This window comes from Chamaea fasciata, unplaced genomic scaffold (assembly GCF_029207755.1).
Source record: "Chamaea fasciata isolate MVZ Bird 193981 ecotype frontalis unplaced genomic scaffold, bChaFas1.0.hap1 SCAF_13, whole genome shotgun sequence".
Taxonomy (NCBI): Eukaryota; Metazoa; Chordata; class Aves; order Passeriformes; family Sylviidae; genus Chamaea; species Chamaea fasciata.
In genome coordinates, this window is record NW_027094098.1 from 4,603,548 (window position 1) to 4,624,999 (window position 21,452).

Genomic DNA, 21,452 nt, shown 5'->3' on the forward strand with positions numbered 1-21,452 from the left:
TTCAACTCTGGATCCGTGGGGTCTCTTCATTCGTTCCATGAAGTAAAGGGGAGCAATAAAAGGAAATGGAAACAGAAACACTGGCAGTTTTGCATTAAAACACATCCGTATTTTAACATTCATGATTCAAGGCTTTAAGCAGTTTTCTGCAGGGATCAGATCTGTTTTTCAAGGAATTGCAGCACTTCTCACCATAACAGAACGAACAAACAGCCTCATTTTGCTCCTAACAGGGTAAATAGGTTAATTAGCCCAGTCAGTAATAAGCTGAACAATCTCTCCTGTAAGGAAAGCAGTTGTTACCAATAAATATCCATCCTAAAGAGCTCTGGAGTCTCCCTTGTTGGTGCCAGAACACGTTTGGCACCAGAAGAGCTCTCGTTGCTCTCTCAGTGCCCTGAGCTCTCACAGGGATATCTGACATTCCAGCACAGCTTCTGCAGAACCAGAATAAGACAGAGGGGGAATCGTACAAGGAAAAATTGGCCCAGAATAAAAACAGATTGGTTTCCTGCTGTGACCATCCCAAAATTCCTGAACAATTGCCTGTGGGAAGCTTCTCTGGCACGTGGCCTGGGCAGGATAATTCTGGGTAAGGAAAAGTTGGCCGCTTGCATGTCTGGTCTCTGAAGCTTCAAAAGCAGAGAAGGGAAGGAATGACTGAGTCAAAATGAAAAGGACTCGAATCTCCAAACATGCAGATCATCAGCAGCTTCTCCTGAGGCCTCCAGCTGGACTGGAAGGCTGCAGGACGTACCGGAATTCTTCTAAAATTCCTAACTCATTGCTTTTGTGCTTTAGGAGTTACAGAGTGACAAGAGCTCAAGAAGAATCCTGACAAAAGAAATAACACAATGCCAGCCAATTCAATTCTATCTGTGCTGAAAGTCTGAATCCCCAGTAATTCTGACACAGAGCAGGACGAAACACTAAATTACCTTATTAAAACCCAAACAAACCCTCACACAACAAACCAACATACAGACTACAATTAAATCATAACTGGATTTGTCATTTCAAAGCATCGGCATCAGATTTCCACATAATGCAGGGTGACATACTCTTATGCCAATAAATAAAGTTAGCAAAGTAAACAAAGGCAGTGTTTCTACTGTAAGGAAATCCGTGAGCCAATGGAGCAACCTTTTCAGCACACAAGTAATTCAATGCCCAAACCACATGAAAAGTGATCTCTCTGGGAATAGCACAGCTGCTAAAATCCAAGGCAGTTTTTATTAAATCATCAAGTCTGTTTATGTAAAACGGGGCTCTCTCAAAATGACCTCCAAGAGGAAATGATTTGCTAAGGAGAAATTGATCCCTGCGTTGAATTTATCTGCGTGGATGTACATTTTTATTGTTTCCACGAATCAGTGTTTCCTGAATTGGAGATAAGGAGAAAATAAGAGAAAAAGAAGAAGGAAACAGTTCATTTTAACTTAGTTTAAATTCTCCAGCAGCAAGGTTTTATCTACTGCTGAGCTTTCAGCTCTTCAACAGGGCAGATAAAACTGCTGCTAGTTTTAGAAACACCCAACTTCAGTGCTTCAACTTTTGAAGAGAAAATGCACATTAAGAGCCCTTCAAAACTTGTCAGACGTACCCAGACAGCCCAGAGAAAGAAAAGGAACACTGGGTATGAAGATATTGTGCAAGTTCTCCAAAAGATGCCAGTGTCCCATTTGTTTTTTGATGGCTGCTTGAAAAGAGGACGAGCGCAGTCGGTGAAAGGAACAGAAAGAACTCCCTGCAGCCAGTCTCAAGGTACAGGAGAGTGAAATAAATTAACGGCACTCCAAGCACTTCAACACCACGAGTCAAAAACCCTCTGAATCTCCCTGCTGAGATATCCCATGGAAAACTTCTGGAAATTGCACTCCACGGCCAAAAAAACAACTTGCCAGAGGGAATTTTCAAGGCCACAGGAGAGGGAAACAATGCAAGAGCTGCCCCAGAGAGCCAAGAAACAGCTGGGAACTCTGAGGTGACTCAGGACTGGCAGCACCAGCAGCAAAACGAACAATCTGCTCAATGAAGAAATGGTAAGAAGTCTTTTTTTTTTTCTCTCAATTGTTCATTATTTGTCTGTTTTGTATCACAAACCAGAAATTTTGACCATTTTGCCTCTTTGGAAAGACGTTAAGCTCCAGAAGGCTGAAGAGATTGATTCAGCAGACATCAGAAAAGATTTCTTAAATAATATCAATCTCATTCCTCCCTACAAAGCTGCAAGATAAGGACAATGCTACTGTAATCAACTTTTCAGAAATGTCTTGGTCAATCTCTGCTTGGATCCTTCAGCTGATGGCAGCATTTATGAGGAGATAAACACAGTAAGAGGTGATGCCACAGAAATTTGAAAAACAGCTAAAAAAAGAAAGCTGTGAGGGAAAAAGAACTTTAGCTGAAGTGGGAACAGATTCCAAGCCTTAAGGAAGTCAGAGAAAATGTCAAAAAGTACCCCAAAATTGAGCTAGAAGTATAAAAATAACAGAAGGCACAAACTCAGCCCTACCTTGGCTGAACAGGCTGTGCACTTATCAAATGCCAGGCTGACTGGAAGAACATTATCAAATCTGGACAAAAATCCTCGGATCTAGAAGATGAAAAAGCCAAAAAATTACATTACTATTTGAAACATTTCCAAAATTGAACACGAACTGGACACGTACGTTCCATAAAAAAGAACACCTATCATTTATACTAAGCACATATTACTGTGCTTAGTATATTATATTATTTATATTTATATTTTATATATTATAAAACATTATCTTTTATGTACAGAGAATGGCACAACTGTCCAAATGCAGCGTCACTTCACCAGAAATGGAGGCACAGCACCATCTGCAGTTGGCCTTTTCTCAGTGCAAAGCTCCATGAAAAAGAAAAAGTCACGGTGTGACCACTGAAACACATTTTTTTCCCCATCTCTATAACCTTTAGTCTGAACATTTAACTGGTGCGCATTCCTCAATGATGATGTTAATATGATAGTATTGATAGGCAATTTTAAAATTCCAGACCACTGTTTCTGCTAATAGAGAGAGCACTGAAAACACTTTGCAGCAGGATTTGATCAGTTCAGTTGTGAACTCTTTGGAGAACTCATCATCCTTTTTATTCTGTTTATTACAGTGAAGAGATGGCACCAGGAACAGAACTTAACGAACTTCTGCAATACAAATAATAATACCTCAATTTTGAAGTTTTAAAACTGAGTTCTCGAAAAACTGTAACACATTTGTGAGGAGAGTTCGGGTTGAGTTGAAGAAAAAAGTGCTGTATGGTACCAAAGCAACATGAGTATTTTGTGATAACAATAGATAATAAATAATAATTAAAATGAGTCAACTGACATAATAATTGGGAGTTGGCTGATTTGAATTGTTTTCAAACTCTGAAGAGATTTAAAAAGTGAATTTTAAGATGCTCACATTGGGAGCTCTGATTGAGAAAAGTCAGAAATTGCTTTATTCACATAATTTCTGCTCCAAACAAACTCCAGCTCAGTGGGGAGCAGGAATTTTGTGTTCACGAGTAGCACAAACACAATGCCAGGAACACCCTGCCTGGGCTGTGTGATGGGTTAATATTATTTATATTTATTTATTAATAAACATGGAGAGTTAGTCTTCTGGGGAGTGGCATCAGCATTTTTTTTAAGGAGACAACATCTGTGATGATCAGTTCCCAGCTCGTCAACAAAAGCTTTTATCACAAATAATTTACCTGGTGAGGAACAAGCCCAAGAGAAGTGGGTGGTTCATTCATTCTGTCATCACTGCTGCTGGCCACAGCATAACCACTGCCAAAAACCCAACAGGGAAAATTAGAGCAAGACAACACAGTCAGAATTTCCAGTCAGCTTCCAGGCATTTTGCTACAGCTTAGAATGAGGCAAGGAATCTATGTGGAAAGTCTGTTTCATAGTCACCAAGATTCAGCAGGATAAAAATACAAATAAATCAGTCTGAGACTCATCTTCAACTCCTAAATCACTTTTTCTCTCACAGGTTTTAAAGAGAAAACAAGCCTCATGTTCATGGTGCAGAATTTCAGTGAGATTTCTGTAGCACACACTGATTTTTAAATAAGATTTACTGATCTTGAAGCCCTTCATGTGCCACACAGCTCCTCATCACACCCAAACACTGGCCAGCAAAGGAAAGCCAAGGTTACTAGCAGCAATGAAAGACTGAACTGAAATTGAAAGATTCTTAATCCTTTTCTGTGGTTAAATTCAGAGAGAGAAGAAAAACTTAACACTTGAAGAGGCAGTTCCCTCATACACTGCACAACATCGCATTAATTTACAGACAACATGACCCCCCACAGAACGTCCTTGAGCTGTGATTCCTCCTGCTCCCTAAATGAAACGTGTCTGATTTCTCAGAGAACCCCTGAGAACAGCAGCAATGGCTCACCCTTCTGGATGCTGCAGGACAGAAACCATTAACTCCACTGCCAGGGCTCCAGCCACCATGGCCAGTCCAGGCCGGCTGACCGTGCACTGCTGGTCCAGTGTCCGATCCCTGGTGGACTACAAACACAGACAGCTCTGAAGGGAAGCAAAAACAACTCCAAAGTAACCAGCTGCCCTGTACAAAACACCTCTAGGGCTGTGCAATTCACAGCTGGCATCTTCTTTACCTCACATACACCAACACAGCACAGATCCCTTAATGAAACACCATTAGGAACAAATAAAAAAGATTCGAGTCGCAACAAAAGAGAGACACAATCGCCATCTGAGGTTCCACTCACATCCCCTGGTGCCACAACATCATTGCAGAAGTAGCAGCCCAGTTTATAGCCAGGGATATTGGAGAAGAGTGAGGAGCCCAGCAGATCAGAAGAAGCAGAGGCGTTGCCGGAACGGGAATCACCAGATTCTTGCTGTTTTGGTTTCTTTAGGCCGTGCCTCATAACAACAAAAGTGTCAAATCCCAAGGCAGCATTGATGACCAACTGTGAACAATAAAGAGAGAACAACAGATTTTAAGTGAGCCAAAAAAGGGGAGGGGGAGAAAAAAGCAGCCTCCAGGTTTTTATTCACTATAAATGCCAAAACCCCCACACGCTGTAGATGGATGAGCAAACCATTAACTGCATATTTACCCCCTCAGCCATAAACAACAGAGTGTCTGAAAGGTGCAGAACTGCAGATGCCAAGCACTTAGTAAAAAACAACCCCCAAATAAAAGTCTGTTTCAGAAAGTCACAAGCCCTTGTCTTTTGCTGTGCCTTTCAGGGCAATCTGATCCCAACGAATGACTCCCTCTAGCTGTTACACAAACTTGTGACAAAAAAGCAACAGCAGCTTCAAGGAATGCAATGCCATCTGTTATCCAAACCAGTTTCTGCTCAGCAAGGAAAGCAATTAACGATCACTGATGGGCTTCATCTCCATCTTCTTAGTCACATGGAGAGCAGGAGCAGCTGTGCTGCACAATTCCTCTGTCCTCACGTTCCCCTTTCTCTCCACTTTGTGGCAAGTGCACAGAGGAATCTGAAGCTCAACATGAACACCATCATGACTGCAGCCAGTCAAACATAAAGGAAGATGCACTGCTTCATCTGCAGATATTATTGATAAAAGTTCTGGTGCAGCACTTCCTCGTTTCCCGTTCTTCCAGCCAGGAATTATTTAAAAGAAGAGCTCTGAGGGAAGCTCTCTCAAGAATTAGTCATCTTAATTAGCAAGCTTTGAGTCTCAGCATCATTCTCAGTATTTCCAATTATTTCTGCAGATCCTCTCTCAGCCTTGGAGTAGTTTATTTCTGCTCAGTCCTGAAGTGGAACCCTGCTGTTGAATTTATCCAGGGCTGCAGCAATTAAAAGATTGCATCTTCTCACTGCATCTACCTGTAAAAACTGAGTATGGTGTTCCTCTTCCAAAATATGAGTAAGAGCTGGTATTAGCAGAAATTAATAATATTGTTAAACAATTCCCACTGCAATCAACTGTTTCTCTCTTCTCAGTTTACTGGCAGGTAACTATTTCATTCTGATTGAGCCTTAATTAAGAAAATCATCTGGTTTTGATAAAGAGACAATGGGAAAGTACAAGAGACAAACGGAAAATTATCTTTTGGCATGGATTAACAAAAAGAAAAAACAAGCCAATTTTCACAAGTTCCAGTGCTCAGCAGGAACAGAGACTGAACATCTGCCATGAGGATTTAGCCTTTGAGGGGTTGGTTTGTCTGAGGTAATTGTTTTGGGGAAGGGCTGCGGGAATGGCAAAGATCATCCAAGCACTTGGATGATGAAGTGGGGAGAGCGACTCTTACTGCTACCCATGGAGCTGGCTCAGTGCGTTTTCCACAAATCATCACTCACCGTGCTCCTTCTTTCCCATGGGCCTCTTTGAGAGCTTCAGGACCAAACTGTGCAGTGCCTGAGACGTGCAGGTGCCACACAAAATCACATTTGAAGCAGAGCTCCCACTGAGTGTTTATCAACATCAAATACTGAGAATTTGTTTGGACACCGCAGAACTTCCCTGCTGTGTTTTTTCCAGTGACAGAGAATTCCATCTCCTCAGATCAAAGTGATGTTATCAAATCAACCAACTGTGATGCAGACACACTACATCACGGAGTAACAGAAATTTGTCACAAAGAAGTTTCAAAATTTATCCTCAAAATTATTTGAATACTGCAAGAAAAAGGGCAGAGAGGCACTGCTGGTTAAGAAAATGTGGGAGGGAAGTTTAGGACATCATAAAACCACTCAATTCTGATTGAACCAGGCAGGATTCATATAGAATATACACATGAAATTCCAGATATTGCTGGAAATTCCCAACCGTCAGACACATGGAAGAGCAGGCTGGCCCTGACACTTCCCAGTTCAACACCCAGCTTTGCAAATTTGCTGGTTTTTTGTCATTTCTGTGCTGGTTTTAAACAGCTAAAAACACTGCTGAAAGAGCACAGGTGCAAGCTGCAGAAAGGCCAGGAGGATTAAGGAGGAACTGATGAAGTTATAAAGTTACACACACTTAACCCGAGGTTGTAATTCAGTGAAGCCCTCACTAAATCTCTCCAATGCCAAAGGAAAGTTCATTGGAGCTACAAAGAAATAAAAGTCCATTTTTTCAGGGCCAGAAATGTATTTAAAGAAAGGAAGAAGGAAAGGAAGGGAAATAAAAGGATCAGTACAATACCTTCCTCTTGCTGGCTGCAATGACAGCAGGCAGCCAGCGGCTCTCCCGAGTGTCCATCAGCAGGAAAACAACATCGTGGGCATCAATGAGCTCCTCCAGCTTGGCCACATCCCTCTGAGCCTGGGCCATTGTCACCTCAGAAAAATTCACTGGGTGGCCTGGCATGGGGATGCTCATGTTGTAACCTTCAGAGCTCTAGAGGGAGGCAGACAGAAAATCACGAGTTCAGAAGGTAGCCCTGTGGATCGGTGTGAAATTCAATACAAAACAGAGTCCAAATTCAATTGCTGTTTGTCGGAATGGCAGCTCTGCTCTTTGCACCTCTCTGTGTGGCAGTGCTGTGCACTAAAGCCCAGTGCTGGAGTTTCTCAGACTCTGTTCATGCAGAACAGCCTCAGAAAGTCTCAGCAGTCCTAGCAAATCACTACAAGAACACGGTGCAACCGCTCCTGACGCCACGGGTTACAAACACCATCCCAAACATCACCCCAAAGCCAAGCTGCCAGCAACCCCTTCACACATCATTTTAAGAGGCTGCAGTTTGTATTTCTGCTGCTGGATACTGACTCAGTGACAGTATCACACACACTGCTCTTTATTCTCAGCTCCTGAGGAGAAGAACAGCCTCAGATGATTTCCCTGGAATTCCCCAGCCACGGGGGAACCTGAGACAGCAAAAAGCACTTCTGAGATCTGTCACTGCAGAGTTGGAGGCCTGCACTGTGCAGATGCTGGAGGAGTTTGCTCCTGTGGCAGAAACATTTCCCTCTCCCAGCCCCTCACTTGGGCAAGGGCACACTGAGAGCAATTAACTGGGCCAAATCAGCATCTACACAATGCACACCCAATGCAAACAATGAATTCGCTCCTTTGGAAATGTGTCAGCACAATCTGCCAGCCATCTGCTGCAAGGCAAGGATGGATCCCTCATTTATCTCACAGAAGGACAAGCCTTGCCAAAGCCTCCCCGCTTGGCACTGCAGGAAAAATTAAAAACCAAAATGTAAAAAAACCTGGATGAACCAAGCATGAAATTCCATGGGAAGAGAGGTAAGGAAGGTTGGTGGAATTTGCTTTTGCACAAACCAATTAATTACCAGCACAACTCATAAATCCAGGTGAACCAAATAACCAGAAGGGTGAATATACATAAATATCCCTGAGGACGAAAAGAACCAGGCTCACTTAGAAGCTTGGAGAAATGACTGTGGGAAATATCTGCATTAACCTTTTTTTCCCCTCTGTACCATCACCACAGACATCAGGAAATTACTGGGGCAGGCTTTCATTCCAGTGTCATTATCTCCTCCAAAAGGTTGTGGCAGGAATACAAAACTTAATCCATGCTGTGCCTGAGTAAAGTATTAATGGATATCTCATCAAGCCTGTGCTGCAAAGTGCTGATTGATTAGATCAGCTCAACTGACACTGCTGGTGACTTAGGAGGGCAATTTTTGTTTAATCAATTAAAATAAATAAGCTGGATGTTAGCTGCAGCCAAAAATGGTCAGTGAGGTGGTAAATACGAAAATTCTTCCAGAATTCAAAAAAAAAAAAAAAAGCTCAATCCAGGTATTGTAGCTGCAGGAATACAGACAAGTCTGGCAGCTTCAACAATTTTATTTGAATAACCAAAAAAAAAAGACAGCAGTCACCAGGCAAAGTGACTGAGGTGCATTTTGGCAGCCAAACAATGGCAAAAAGAGCTCAAAGGGCACATAGGTATTATTTTAAGGAGGACAAAACATCCATATATATCCCCAAAGACAGATCTTGCTCATTCCACAGAATCCAAAAATCTCAGGAATACAAGAAAAGTTTAAAAATGCCTCCAAATTATCCAAAATATTTAGTTACCATCTCATAAAATACTGGAATGACATTAAAAAAAGGGGACTGTATGTTGTTCCGTTTACTGCAAGTTAAAAACTAAGCTAATATCTTCTAATGTAGAAAATCAATTTAGAGAAGCTTGCAAATTTGGGGTCCAAAACAGAACAGGAAATCTCAAAAGTACATTTATTACTTCCCTCAAGACCTGCTCCCAGAGTTTTATGTCTGACCTGGCATGACTCAAATCTCCTTACGACATCCTAGACAGGAAAAATTCATTTCATTATCAATAAACTACTGAAAACTTCGTGATCCTTAATCATGTTTCATCACTACAGATATTTCCCTCAATAAAGTCACCAGGAACAGATATTTGAAATCAAACACTGACTTTTATTTTTGAAATAAAATCCGTAACCAACAGAACACCTGCGCTGCGTTTTTTAACGTTTAACTACCAGAACTTGGAACAGCAATTTAAAATTGCCTTTTTTTTTTTTAATTCCCCAGTGATAATAAGATGGAAATGATGATCTTACCACTCCTGGGAAGATTTTCTGCAGCCTTTCTGCTGCTGCCAGAGCCTTGGGCTTGCCCCCACTCAGGCAATCCTCGAACTCGTAGAGCGGCTGCCGCACGGGGTTGGAGTAGGAGATCTTGGCATTGTCCACAAAAGTGATTTTCCTCACCCCCCAGCCCTAAAGGAGAACAGAATTTAATAAAGGTCATGACAATAGCCTCGGGAAATCTTTTTGGGGAACGCCACGCATTCAACGTTGCTTTTTTAACACTTTTTTAAGCTACAAAAGGTTTTGCAACTATTTGAAGCAACTGAAATAAGGGAATACAAAATTTGGTAGGTCCAAACATAGCGTTTAGCAGAAATCCCTCCAACCCTGCTGAATTCAGTGGAATGGGGTGAACATCCCTGAAAGGAATTATCAGCACAGTTATTACAAGTACTTCACTGTGAATTTTGTCTCAATATCTCGTTAATTTGTTCCAGAATTTATTTTTTAATATAAACCCAAGATATTCTGCCAAGGTTCCCTTACTCTCTCATATTAGCAGAATATTAAGTTATTTATTGCCATTAGCTACAGCTGTCACCTCTTCCCTGCAATTTACAATATAACTAATGTGCATTCTGTGTGTTTTGATGCAGAGGATGCAGTCTGTCTCTGTTGGGCAGCTGGACCAAAAAAAACATAAATACAGAATTTATGAGACACAGGAGGTTTATCTATAAGATGAAGGGTTTACCATCAAGGTCCTTGCAACACTGCAGCCCAGGGTGCCAGCTCCCAGCAGCAGACACTTGGCAGCCACAATCTTCTCCAAATCCAGAGTAGGCACCAACCTCCAGCACATCAACTTCAAATTAAGATCCACGGATGATTCTGCCAACCTGTACCATGGAATAAATAACAACAGCTTCGGAACCCTCCTGTGCTTCTCCAGCAAAGACATTATTGGTAGTTCAGATGAAGGAGTTCATTTTAAAGGTTTTTTTAAAGGAGAGAAAGAATTCAGCAATTTAACACATAGGTAATACAAAAAACAGACAACAATTGCTGAAAAAGTAACAATCCAAAACTAAAATTTTAGTAATGAGTTTGATGCAAGCATGAGAATAAAAATGGTGTCTCAGCCAAGATTCCTGCTGAGCTCAGTGCTAAGACAGATAATTTGTCCATACACTTTTGTTTCTTTTTTAAACGACCTGGTTTCCTGTATGCAGTTACACCTGCCCTTAACATGCAATTTTCCACTTGTACCCTAAAGCATGGTGGGCACTTCTTTGTGGAAGTTTGAGAAAGAAGATGAAGTAGGAAATCTGTGTTCAAGCAAGGGGCAGATTTTTATATCCACCAGAACAGAGGGTGCTAAAACTCTCACCAAACCAGACCACCACAGCTCTAAGATTCCTGCAAGTTTCACTCCCTCCCACATCATAAAATCTCTTCAGCATTCAGTAAATTATTTGTGCAGCAAGAATTTAAACAGCAATTCTCAAACCAACACCTCTGTGGGAAGCACTTCAGTAATTTACATAAGTAAAGGATGTCAAGTTACCTAAAGAATTAAGAACCCTGAGACGAACTTTATTGAATATCTGTGAAGACACTGAGAATTTCCACAAATGCTTGACAAAAAAGGCTTTGCTTGATGGGCAAAATGGGAACCTGAACCATCAGACCAATTAAGTTTTTCTAAGGCAAAGACACAGGTGCAGACACTCTGTAACCTCATTCTTTTCAATCCACTGCCCAAACATTATGTACAGAATGATAAAAATTATTAAAGTCACATTTCCTGAGCTCTTTCCTGGTCCACTCTGACAAATCCCAAAGGATGAACTTTCCCCCGTGTTTATTTTCATTACACCCTGCAGGGTAGAGAATTCAATGAAATTACCACAGGCCTGTAACACTCTGACCTACATTTCACTCCATTTTAAATAAATGCATTCTGAATTTTCAACTAGAGGCCAAAACTGCCGAGATTTCTGCTGCAGGCAGTGCAGTGCTCTGTAAAGGTCCTGACCTCCAAAAGTAAAGTCCAGATAATACCCAGTGTATGTTTTACTGCATATTCTTACCTATTTCACATTTCAGTTCGCTGTGGATTTAACCCAAGTAAAGAAAACGATGTGACTTTAAAAGATAAAAACCAAACCTCTTTGGATCCATGCATTCACTGAGATTCACCATCCTTGGCCCCATGCCTCCCTTTTGGTTTTTCTCCCATCCAACAGCTTTTGGGCAATCTGTTTGAAATATTTAAAATATGAAAAACCAAATCAAACAAACAAACAAAAAACCCCAAAAACCTCCCAAAACCCAACCAAAAAACCCCAAAAAACCAACACAGCCTCCCTCCCCCCCAAAAAAACCTACAAAAAAAAAGGAAAGAAAGAATGAAAACCTTAGTATCATGGGACAGAAAAAAAGAAATTTTTCTGGATTTAAAGCTGTTGGGAAAAAACCTTACTTTAAACCTGACCTGCTATAAAAATTTTGCTCTTTACATCAACTGAATGTTCCTGGAGAATTTCTTTGCTCTCAGGTGTCCCGTGTGCTGCTTTTCAATTATCATTTCATGGTCCTTAGACCCCATCTGCAAACTCAGTGGAGAATTATATATCTTAATGATCCATAATTAAATAATTTGCAACAATGACATGTGAAGCTTCCAGAATTTTTTTGCCTGAGGTATGAGAAATTCTGTGATACTGTCCTGTACCTACAAATTAAATCTGAGACTTTCTTTCAACACTTCAAGTCTATTGCTTTAAAATACACCAGGATGTGTCACTATGGGATTAAAGGAACAGTTCCACTCTGGGGCAGGTTTTGATCATTTTAGAAATCCTCCAGAAATTTTGCATCCCATAAATTCACTATCACTTCTTTGCCTACCTGAGGGACTGTATACAAATTCAACAACAAAAAAAAATGAGCCAAATTGCTGTTGTATTGTATTTCCTATGACACCAGCAGGACTTTTCTTGCTTTTCAATTAGAAACACAATTAGAGGAGGGAGAAAATTGAGAGAGAATATTCCCTCTCCTTTCTTTGTCCAAAAAGGAACCATTTCCTTTAGAGACATTTCACAGAAAGTCAAACGATTTCAAATCCATTTGAAATAAATTACTTAAGTAACGATTTTGTAGCAGTAACTTATTTTGCCGTGCCAGCAGTGATGAAGAAGGAAAAAAAAAAAAGGAAGAAAGTATTTTGAATTGATTACCTGGGCCCAGGGGTGTCTCTGGCAGTCTGATTTCAAAGATGATGCTGTGTGTGATGTCTCTCACCCCTTGCATGGTCCTGTCTCTGAAGCAGAGCACTTCAACCCTCTGCAGAACGCTGCCCCTGCCATGGAAATAAAAGATAAATAGAGACAGACATGCAACTTCTTTAATAGAAAAGGGACTTGTTTTAACCAGCATTTCACACGGGTTTAGTGGATTTTCTGAATGAGGCTTTTTGTCAGGTATAGAAAGAGAAAGAATTGCTCAAGTGTAAGAAAATGACTGGTCTGGTGAGAAACAAAGCAATGCCACTGTCAGCCTGTCCTTGCATTCATCCAGCACCGGAAAAACTGCAGCTTTAGAGGAATAAAAAGCAGGTGACGTCAGGTGACACTTTGGGACTTTGCTGTGGTACAAAGATTCTCTGAGTTCTCAGTATTATTTAATTTTTCCTTCTCATGATTCAAACCTCCAAACAAAAAAAATGAGAATTTTAATACCTAAATCCCTCTGAACCCCAAGACTATGCAAATGTAACACTCAAAACAATGGAAGTGCAACCTAATTACAGTTTTGTGCCAGCAACCCAAATTTATTTGATCATTTAAATCCTTTCTTTCAAAACCCAGAGTAAAAAACTGTGTCTTGTCTTCCCATCTTCTCCCCAACAAAAAAATCCAAGTGGCACAAGTAGAAACCCTAAGAATATCTGATTTTTACAATGTCAGTCTGCTATTACTCGACAGTAATTAATGATATAAATTCACAGAGTATTCTAAACCAGATTTGACACATCTGGAGGGTGTTGGCAGGGGGTGAAGCTGGCATTTCCAGGTGAGGATTAGGATTAATAGGAATTGGTGACTGACAGAAGTAAAAAACCAGGAAAATGCACAAAATCAGAATCACTCTGACTGGGTAATGTGGGAAAGAACAAAATCTCAGGTGGGTGATATGAGTGAAATGCCATGGGAGGGAAAAATATCTCATTTAATATCAACCAAAAATTAATCTTTGTGGGAAAGAATAAAGCAGATACCATTTGTGAGCTGCCAGGATCAGGAAGTTTCTCAGTGGCCATCCTGGATACTGGGATAAATTACAGGGATCATAAACTCCAACTGTCACCTGCAAATCAAATTGTTCTGCATGAGAAGTCATCTCTGCACAGTCACGCCAAGGTTCTTAGGCATTTTAAAATTAAAATTCTGGACAGGGCAGGCCTAAAAACATGTTTGACATATTTATAAATACAAAAATACATATATATATATATATATAAATTTATAAAATTTTATCAATATATAATTAAATTAAATTTTATATAAATATATGTATGTATGTATGTATGTATGTATGTATGTATATAATTTATATTTATAAATATTTAATCCATAGTCAAAGTAGGTTTTACTCCAGCTTTTGCCACAGCTTTGAGATTTATTCAGTTTGGCCTCTTTGGGGACTCTGGATGTTCACTGCAATAAATGCGCCTTCATTACCTTAAAAACACAATTATGAGGGAAATCCAGCAACTGAAGCCTTGCTCCCAACCCAAAATTCTGCACTGGTTTTGGGACAATCAAAAAATGAAAGGGCGCAGGGCAGCAAGAGAACAAATCAAAGGGAAAACTGCATAAAAATCACTTTATAGTCCCCCTCAAGACAAGAGCACTGAGCCCAGCTCAGTATTGGAGCTTCAAACCATTCCCAGATTAAACATTCAATGATATAAAATTCTATAAAATTCTCATTACTTTTCCTCCTTGGTCTTGAAAGAAGCCATCCCACGTTTTCAGCAGGGATATCATGACAGAATTATCGTGATACTTCATCAAGAAATAAGGCAGGGCTGTCACCCCCTCCTGCTGGCAGAGGTCATCGTAGGCTTTCTGCAGGGCTTGGATCTGAAAGTGGAAACACACCTGAACCACCAGTTTTAACAACTCTGCACTGTGATATGAAAGAAATTAAACAGTGTTCAGCTTTTCTCCTAAAAATGAAAAAAATAACTTCTTTTTCTTGTCTCATCATGCATTTTATTAATAATTTTGTAGTTTTAATGAGTTGGCCCACTCAGGGGACGCCCCTTCATAAAGGTTTCTTTTCAATGAGTTTGAAAACCAGATCTATATACCCAATGACATATAAATTTTAATTTTCATATACAGCTTAACATATATTCTCCAAAATAAATATATAATATATAGCTTATCATAATCACCTCTTTAAGAACTGTTTGCCATATCTGCATCTAAACTGAGACAATTTAAACATTAATGGAACAAAAAGTAAACAAAAAACCAGCATAGAAATAAAAAAAAAAGTGAATACTTTAAAAGAAATTAAGAGTCTCCAATTAATTCAGTTTGTGGTAACAAAAAATACTGAGTTTTAAAGCTGACAGAAGTTCTCAGTATTGCAGAATTCACAATATTTAGGATTTTGAGTACCTGAGTTAGTGAGAACCTTTCCCCAAGACACACAGGTTTCTGAGTGATGTGAATTCCATCAGGGAAGCAGAGAGCAGGGTAACAAAACCAGTAATAGAAATGATACTTTTTTAAATCCTAGGGAAGAAAAAAATTGTAAAATTAGATAATAAAGAGATATATCAAAGTGCAATATATAATACTAATTAAAATTAATAATTTATGATTTTAACCATGGGAACCACACAGATCTTTAACCTCACAAAGATTTTAGAAGATCACAAAAATACCAAAAGACTTCCCTTCTCTGTATATGTTTTCATTTAAGATTTAAACAACGTGTGTGCAATCCTTCAGGTTTTGTTAGCTGAAGCATTTAGTAAAACTTTCAATTTATTAGACATGAAACAGCTGCCCTACTTTTACTGATATCTGATACTGATTTTACTGATAAGGCCATCAGGCAATTCTCTACGTTTGTAGAAAATAATATAAAAATATATCAATGCAGTGTTATCATTAATACAAAATATATTAATACTCCTAGAAAGAAACTACTTTGCTATTTCCACTACAAGTAGGAGACACGAATTATCTACAAATTATCTGTACTCACTGCAAATGTCAGCAGCAGGAACCTGTTCAAGAGCATTGGATTCTCCAGAGCAGCTCCAGACTTGATTGATTCCCAGATCTGCCACGGATTGTGGGGACAAGAAGGAAGAGAAAGGGCAGAGAAACACCAAGAAAACATGAGAACGGCTGCAAAAATCTGTAGTTCTTCCAGCTACCTTTAAAGCATGCAAAAAAACACTCACTGTGATCTTTTCTAACTGAATTCATCCATTGTTATCTGTGCCAAAAGGATTTTAAAGGTCAGACAACAGGGAATTACGAGGCCACAAGAATGCAAAAAATTCCTGGTTAGGAGTGAAGATATGCATGAAAATTTTGTTACTCGAGGCAGTGAATTAAAGCAATCAAGGACTGGTCAAAATAAAGCATTTTAAATTTGACTTTCACCTCTCCCCAGGCCATGAGATTAAATGAACTGGTGACAGTGCAGTCAGACCAGCTCCTCTGACACATCTTTTTCTTACTTTATCTCAGGCTTCTTGCTGCTGGGGAGCTTTCCCATCTCTTTGTCACACGGATAAATTGCAGTAATCTGAGGTTTAAACCAGGCACTGCTGGTTTTTGGGTAGGAAGACAAAAGTTAAAAATGTGCTCTACAGAATTCAAGACCCTGACAGGTCCGAGAGCATTGCAGAGTTTAAAATGTGATGGAGTTCTCCAAGCAGAACTCAGGACTGGAGTATCTCCAAATTTGGGGCAGAATGTAAAGCACTTCAAGTGGTAGAAAGGATTTGAAAACACTCTGGGATTTGATTTTAAACCTCACCTCATTTGCTTCCTTGTCCAGAAGTGATTTCTTATCACAGGATTTGAAAGTCTCAAAAGTGTTGGTGTTATACAGAGTTCCAAAAGCAGGACAGCAACGTGCTGGTATGGAAGCATTCCTGGAAAAAAAGGAAGGAAAACTCTGGGAATTAATACAGTCATCAGCAGCAGCAAGATCTATCTTAAGGTGTAAACTTCAATTACCAATGATGAGGCACAGCAACTGAATTAACACCTCATCTAATGAAAACATCTTTATGAGCATGGACTGATGGAATACATCAAAAATACATCTGGCATCTGTGTTTTCTCCAAGCAGAGTGACACTGAATCAGGGACTGAAGCTTTTAAATTCTGTTCAAATAGAGGCTACCTGTGACAAATGGGATTTGCACTGAGAAGAACTGATTTAAGCTGAATTTACATTGTCAGTGTTGTACTCACCTAAAGAGTTACTTAAAATTTGATGTTTAAAACACATCCAGACAAAAGATTGAGCAGCACCTACAGTTTGTAGCATCATCAGCTGGAGAAGCTGCTGTTTGCAAACAGCATCTTATTTTTGAGATAAGTTAGGTAAAAACCCTACAGTATTCCCTTAATTTACAGATCAGATTGATTTCAATGCCTCCTTTAACGCTGTTCTCAAAACTTGATATTTTTCCAGTCATAACAGATAAACACTTTGGAAGAGATTACAGTGTAACAACCAGGGACTGTAAAAACGATTTGAAATCCTAGTTAAAGCTATAAGGGAAGGACTCAAATGACTGAAAAAGCCTCTCTAATGCAAAAAGCTGAGCAAACAGGGAAAAAAGGTATTTTATATAAACGTACATGCAGAAAGTGAGTGAATTTGAGAATTCAGAATTTTTTAAATTCAGCCCGAAGGAGTTAATATTTTGTGACTCAAAGCAGTCTCTCCACTATTAAAAAATTCATTAAAATGCTCTTTATTCTCCTGTAGAGTTTCTCTAACTCATATACCAATCTTATACCAGGAAAGTGTCTTCACACACAAACGAAGGAAAAATAATAGCCTGTACTTACATATCAAAGGCACTAAACTCCAGTGTCAAGCGAGCTGGCAAACCCAAAGGATCACCTGGAGAAAAAAAAAAAAGCAAGCAGCAACAAAGTTCCTTTTAAACTAAAACACTCCAGCTATTTTTGTTGGCATCAATTACCCGGTAAAACATACACAGTACCCAGTGAAACATTTGTTTTTTTGTTGATGTAAATTACCCAGTGAAACATACAAAATTCACAGCCCTGCTTTCTAATGTTTCAGCAAAACAAGTGAAATATATCAGATACTGAGAGGAGTGTCAGGAGAAACCCGACCTAGTAAAACAGAGTTCGTACTGAAATCTACCGGATACTTAGAGGAGCGTCACGAGAAACCTAAACCAGCGAAAAGAGTCAGTACGGACCATTGTAGTAGTAGCCCTTGATGACTTTGGGGGTCTCATCCAGGCGGTACTCGTTGAGTTTCCTCTGGGTCAGCTGGTGCCAGAAGCCGGCATCCAGGGCGCTGCTGAAGGGAGCGAACTGCAGCCGGGAGAGCGCGGCGCCGCCGGGATCCCCGCCCGCCGCGGCCATGGCTTAGCTCAGGACCGGAGCCCTGGGGAGCGGGGAAAGCCCGTGAGACTGCGGGGAAGCCACGCGGGACACACAGGGGACAGCAGCGAACACGGGCACGGCACCGGGACCGCGACCGGCCCCGGGATCGGCCCTCTACAGCGACACGGGACCGACACGGGCCCGGGACCAAACACTGCCATGGGACCGGCCCCGCACAGCGACACGGCATCGGCACCGGGACTGACAGCGACACGGCCCCGGCCGCTCGGCACCGCGCAGCCTTCGCCTCGTCTGTGCGGGACCGCAGCCCCGGGGAGCCGGCCGAGGGCCGGACACACCGATCGCGGGGGCTGCAAGGGGCAGTGCGGGGACGCTGCCGGTGCGGTGACCCCGCGGGGCCAGTGCCGGGGCAGTGGCAGTGCCGGTACCAGGGGCCGGCAGGACCCGACAGGAGCCGACAGGAGCCGACAAGACCCGACAGGACCCGACAGGACCCGGCAGGACCCGGCAGGACCCGGCAGGACCCGGCAGGACCCGGCAGGACCCGGCAGGACCCGACAAGACTCGACAAGACTCGACAAGACCCGGCAGGACCCGGCAGGACCCGGCAGGACCCGGCAGGACCCGGCAGGACCCGGCAGGACCCGGCAGGACCCGGCAGGACCCGGCAGGACCCGGCAGGACCCGGCAAGCCCCGACCGCTGCATGCCCGCTCCCTCTCACCGGCTGCACCGCTCGCTCCGCACTTCCCGCATCGCCAGCCTGCGCACACCGGTGACGTCACCCCCGCCGCGCGCAGGTGACGCGGCGGGCGGCGCGGAGTGATTACGTCACGAGGCGCGGAGGACGGGCAGGGCCTGAGGCGGGACCGGTCCGCGTCTTAATCCCCGTCCCGGTCCTGATCCCGCTCCCGGTCCCGGTCCTGGTCCCGGCGGGATCCGGCGGTGCCCGCCCGCCCTCGGTAGCATCCCTCGACCTCGGTAGCGTCCCCCGCAGCCCAGTCTCCGGCTGAGGCGGGCCCGTGCCCCGCAGCGCTTGGAGCCGTGTGTCCGCAGCCGTGTCCTGCTCCACCTTCCCCGGCACGCAACAGAGCCCTCAGAAAATCGAATGGAGTTCTTTTAGATGGTGGGAAAAGGCCGAAATGTGCGCCTGCACTAATGTTTCCTTTTCTGAAAAGCTAGGGCAAAGCGCGATGAGGATTCCCTGCTGGCCAGGGGCTCCGCTGCTGTCCCGCCAGATGTCCCCACTGGCGCGGGGAAGGCTCCGAGGGGAATTCTGTGCCTGCAAAACCAGGTCTTCTCCCAAAACACCTTCCCAGCACATCTCCGAGAAATGCCCAGACTCTCCTGGTGGTCTCTGGAAGCTCCGTATGCTCTGACCTTGGCTGTGAATTGAAAATATTTTACAGGAAACCACGCCTGAAATAATTCTCTTGAGCTGTGGCCCCATGCCCTATTTCTTACCCTAACTTGCTTTCCTCTGCTTCCCTCACATCCAGAGCCACTGGAATTGCCTGTTCAGTGAAATAAAATGAGACATTTTCTTAGGTACTTGGAATTTAAAATAGGCATTATTTTCCTGTTTTATTGTTATCTGTTAGCTATAAAATGTGGCTATCACAAATCCTTGTCTTTGCTACGAACACGGTTAAAGATCATTGGTAAAATGATAAAAACTTGAGATAAAAAATATTCAGGCAGCTTTATTCTCCTGGGTTTAGCTGTTTGAATGTTCTTTTTACCAAAGGTTTTTGTTGTTACAGTCACCATCATTCTTGTTCTTGTGAGTGACTTCAACCTGCCAGACATCTGCTGGGAACTTAATACAGCAGAAAAGAGACAGTCCAGGAAATTTTTAGAGTGCATGGATGATAACTTTTTGTCACAGCTGGTAGGTGAGCCCACCAGGGGAGGGACTGTGTTAGATCTGTTGTTCACAAATAGAGATGGGCTGGTGGGAGATGTGGTGGTTGGAGGACGACTGGGGCAGAGCGATCATGAAATTATAGAGTTCTCCATAATTGGTGAAATCAGGAGGTACATCAATAAGACTTTTACATTGGACTTCCGGAGGGCAAACTTTGGCCTTTTAAAAAGACTTATTCAGAGAGTTCCCTGGGAAAAAGCCCTTAAAAACAAAGGAGTTCAGGAAAGCTGGGTGTTCTTCAAAACAGAGTTTTTGAGGGCACAAGAACAGACTGTCCCTGTGTGCCCAAAGACCAGTCGACAAGGCAAACACCCAGCCTGGATAAGCAAGGAGGTTTTGGATGAACCCGGGTATAAAAAGAGGATGTATTGTTTTTGGAAGGAGGGCCAGGTCCTCGGGAAGTATTTAAGGGGGCTGCTAGAGAATGTAGGAAAAAAATTAGGGAGGCCAAAGCTCAGCTGGAACTCAAAATGGTGACTTCTGTAAAGGACAGTAAAAAGTGTTTCTATAAATACATTAATGGTGAAAGGAAAGGTAAGGCCAACCTTTGCTCTCTATTGGATAAGGAAGGGAACTTAGTAACTGCAGATGAGGGGAAGGCAGAAGTGCTTAATGCCTTCTTTGCCTCAGTTTTCAGTGGGAAGACAACTTGCCTTCAGGACAACTGTCCTCCTGGGCTGGTAGATGGTGTCAGGGAACAAAATGATCCCCCCATTATCCAAGAGGAGGCAGTCAGAGAACTGCTGAGATGCTTGGACACTCATAAATCTATGGGCCCCATTGGGATCCACCCCAGGATTATGAGGGAGCTGGCAGATGAGCTTGCAAAGCCGCTCTCCATCATTTACAATCAGTCCTGGCTTGCTGGTGAGGTCCCAGAAGATTGGAAACTGGCCAGTGTGACACCCATTCACAAAAACGGTGGGAAGGAGGATCCCAGTAATTATAGACCAGTCAGCCTGACCTCAGTACCTGGCAAGATAATGGAACAGTTTATACTGAGTGCCATCCCGCAGCACCTACAGCATGGCCGGGGTCTCAGGCCCAGCCAGCACGGGTTTAGGAGAGGTAGGTCATGTTTGACCAACCTGATCTCCTTTTATGACCAGGTGACCCGCCTGGCGGATGCAGGAAGGGCTGTGGATGTTGTCTATTTGGACTTCAGCAAGGCTTTTGACACTGTCTCCTACAGCACATTCCTGGAAAAGCTGGCAGCCCACGGCTTGGACAGGAGCACTCTTTGCTGGGTTAGGAACTGGCTGGATGGCCAGGCTCAGAGTGGTGGTGAATGGTGCTGTATCCAGCTGGCGGCCAGTCACCAGTGGTGTCCCTCAGGGGTCTGTGCTG

At 42.4% G+C, this 21,452-nt stretch overlaps 1 protein-coding gene across 2 annotated transcripts in view; it reads right to left on the minus strand.

Annotated features, from left to right (window-relative positions):
- Nucleotides 1-18,964, minus strand: part of ATG7 (autophagy related 7) — a 71,980-nt gene extending 53,016 nt beyond the window's left edge. Inside the window, exons 1-17 of one of the 2 annotated variants that reach the window (XM_066195064.1) lie at nt 18,903-18,964; nt 18,029-18,219; nt 17,646-17,700; nt 16,597-16,714; nt 15,811-15,888; nt 15,216-15,332; nt 14,520-14,669; nt 13,802-13,890; nt 12,762-12,883; nt 11,687-11,777; nt 10,271-10,415; nt 9,547-9,705; nt 7,175-7,369; nt 4,768-4,971; nt 4,428-4,543; nt 3,733-3,808; nt 2,516-2,596 (exon numbers count right to left, since the gene is read on the minus strand). In XM_066195064.1, coding sequence (XP_066051161.1) covers nt 2,516-2,596; nt 3,733-3,808; nt 4,428-4,543; nt 4,768-4,971; nt 7,175-7,369; nt 9,547-9,705; nt 10,271-10,415; nt 11,687-11,777; nt 12,762-12,883; nt 13,802-13,890; nt 14,520-14,669; nt 15,216-15,332; nt 15,811-15,888; nt 16,597-16,714; nt 17,646-17,700; nt 18,029-18,197 — 1,965 coding nt within the window. In that variant the 5' untranslated portion in view covers nt 18,198-18,219; nt 18,903-18,964. Of the gene's footprint in view, nt 1-2,515; nt 2,597-3,732; nt 3,809-4,427; nt 4,544-4,767; nt 4,972-7,174; nt 7,370-9,546; nt 9,706-10,270; nt 10,416-11,686; nt 11,778-12,761; nt 12,884-13,801; nt 13,891-14,519; nt 14,670-15,215; nt 15,333-15,810; nt 15,889-16,596; nt 16,715-17,645; nt 17,701-17,939; nt 17,995-18,028; nt 18,220-18,902 lie in introns of those variants that run through there. The other variant, XM_066195065.1, reaches the window with a different exon arrangement.
- Between the last annotated feature and the right edge of the window lie 2,488 nt (nt 18,965-21,452).